The sequence below is a fragment of the Trachymyrmex septentrionalis genome, unplaced genomic scaffold, assembly GCF_001594115.1.
Source record: "Trachymyrmex septentrionalis isolate Tsep2-gDNA-1 unplaced genomic scaffold, Tsep1.0 scaffold8, whole genome shotgun sequence".
NCBI classification, from domain to species: domain Eukaryota; kingdom Metazoa; phylum Arthropoda; class Insecta; order Hymenoptera; family Formicidae; genus Trachymyrmex; species Trachymyrmex septentrionalis.
In genome coordinates this window covers 78360-81260 of record NW_017305987.1, presented here as the reverse complement: position 1 = coordinate 81260, position 2901 = coordinate 78360, and the positions used below count along the sequence as shown (strand labels likewise).

General features: G+C 31.3%; 1 protein-coding gene across 1 annotated transcript in view; it reads left to right on the top strand.

Moving 5' to 3' along the window:
• Positions 1-2901, top strand: part of LOC108754381 — a 94133-nt gene that overhangs the window by 79691 nt on the left and 11541 nt on the right. Inside the window, exons 13-14 of the mRNA XM_018496633.1 lie at positions 1166-1316; positions 1435-1574. Of these exons, the coding sequence (XP_018352135.1) occupies positions 1166-1316; positions 1435-1574 (291 nt within the window). The remainder of the gene's footprint in view (positions 1-1165; positions 1317-1434; positions 1575-2901) is intronic.

Below are 2901 nucleotides of genomic sequence, written 5' to 3'. Positions count from 1 at the left end.
CAGTCTCCAAAAAATCTGGCTGCATTTAATCTATTCGATAAAAAAAATGGTCCCACTAGACAAAAAAAAAAAATTTTCGCTCGAAAACGGAATTATTATTATTATTGTTTTCGTGTATGATTTTAGTGATGATAATATTTTAGAAGCAGAACGGCAATGCAACTATATATTGCCTTTTTTGCGATGATTTTCTTCAAAACGAAGCAAAAACAAGCATATCTTTACAGGACTTTTTTTTTAATTTATCGATCCTCTAGTTCCTGAAGTTTTGATATTTAAATTTCAGACACCCTCTGTATTGATGCTTATTAATATCCATCACAATACCGATTTAGTAATTATTACTTCGCCAAACAAATCAATATTCTACATCTCGTAATAGGATATCGCAAATGTCTGGCATACGTGCGGGTAAAAAAACACTTAGGCTGGTTTAGTATCTATTGTAAGAATACAAGCCTGCATGGTTTTCGTTACATAAATATGGATGGATTGTCGATAATCGAGAGTGTTCTCTGGTTCATGGTGAGGACTCTATAATCATCTCAAGAGTGCAAGAGTAAGCTCAGTAATATTGTCCAGGAAAGATAATTTACTCTTATATTCGACAGATTTGTATATTGTGCATGGTGTTCTGCCTTATAATGATGTTACGCTTGTGGGCCAATTACTCGAACAATCCCATAGTTACGAGTATTTACACATCAAATTCGATATGGGACGTGTCTTTTCCAGCCGTCACCATATGCAATAATAATAAGGTCTATCGTCCACATGCCGATCTTATGGCCAAGAATTTGTAAGATATTAATAAGATATATATTGTAATATTCAGATGCGAAGGGCCATCATTTTCCTTGAATTCTTATATTAATAAATAAAATTAGAAAATAAAAGTCTTTGAAAAAAAAAATGAAATTAAACATTTTCTCTTTATCTGACAAAAAAATTTAGTCGAAACTGGATAGTTTTGTTTCGATTTTGCTAATCTTTCCTTCAATTTTCTTCATAAAAATTATATCAAGTAAAACCTATTTGATGTGATAAATTTTCTATTTCTATTTAATGTGACAATTCATGCGAAAATTAATTTAATTAATGTTGGATCGACCGAGTTAAATTTCCATATCGGAATGTTATGTCCCAATTTTGCGCGATTCAACAGATATATGAATGGATTCACCACGAACGACAGCGATAAATTTTTTTCATCCTTAATGAAATTGATACGACCCCATACAATTTCGATAGACAATGCGACTGCGAGGCAATTTCTCGATAGACTCGACATGACGGTCGAAAAGCTCATGGAGCAGGTGAAAAAAAATTGTTTTAATGATTAATTTGTATCTCCAAGGAGATGCAGATTAATCATATGATCCGTTCAAATAGCGAAAAAAGATTCGAGTTAATAATTAACGATATTTCCCGCAGTTGATGCAGCCTTGCAGCGCGTTACTGTTAAAATGCATTTGGATCGGCAAGGTTTACGATTGCAACAAGATCTTCAAGACTGTCAAATCCAAGGAGGGTTTCTGTTGCGCTTTCAATTATCATTACTACGTTGAACACATGTAATTGTCGCGAGAAAATTCTCGGAAATACATATGTCGCTTCTTTGACGCTATATTATTCTATTGTGTACATACAAAGCAACATTGCTACAACATTTGCAATGTTGCTGGAACAAATAATTACTTTGCTGTATGGCAGGTCTATCCAATTTCAGTTCCGGAACCAAAATGCAAAGGCATTGATGTAAAAAAAAAACCAATATGAGTTTTAGAAACTGTAAGGTATTGATAAGCATCATTAGATGTATGTCAACACTTTACAGTCCCCGAAATCTTATCTACATGAATTGTTTTGCGTCGATAGCTTTGTGTTTTAGCTTCGGAGCTCAAATTAGATAAGCCTGCTGTATAAGATGCAAAATTTCATTATATTTGTCGGATAAAGTTGCAGATGAAATTTTAACATAATTGCCATCGCCTCTGCTTTAGAAGCTAGGAAGTTCTCTGCTTTAATTTTTAAAAATCTTTGATTGTTTGACGATTCAAAGTGTACAAGGCAAATGAAAGTCAAGCTTAGTTAAGTGTAATATTAGAAATAATAATGATGTACATTTAGATAATTGTAATAAAATAAAGGGTGGATTCCCTTTGCCTTTACATCATTATTGTATACATAATTATTGTATTACATATAGTATTGCTTATAACTCGATTGCCAACATACGCTTTTGTGTACAAAAATAATTTCAGAAATGAAGTCACATTTGCTTATGTATTATTGAATGGAGATCGATTGTCTATGTGTATTATTACCTACAGTTCGATTGCTTATTCTCTGCTTTAAAAACACAAATTTTTCTATTTTAAAAAACAAATTCTTTGCTTTAAAAACAAAAATTACTTTCTTGTATAATTTAATCTTAATTTTGTATTTGTGCGCAAAAGTGCTTGCAGGCAATCGAGTTGTAGACATTAAAATACATGCAGTTAATTGATCTATAGGCAATAATACATGTAGGTAATCGATCTGTGGACAAATGAAATGTAGGCAAAGCCTATTGATGCAGTAAGTAATTTATAGGAAAAAGTAGCCTCTAAAATTAATTATAATAATTTCTATGATTAACACTGTATTAATTTTATTATATATTATTTAAATATTATTTTTATTTCTATATTGCGCCTAATTAACCCATATCTGCCCTGTATACTTTGAATAATTTCAATTAATTGCAATAATTTGGTTCTTTGATTTTATTTGATACAAAAATAGAAGCACAAAAACTTAGTACGAGGGGTGTTCAAAAAGTAAGTTTCCCTGCTCCGGGAAAAAAGCAAAACACAATTTTTAGGTTAAAGTAACATATGTATTTATTGTTTGACTTAT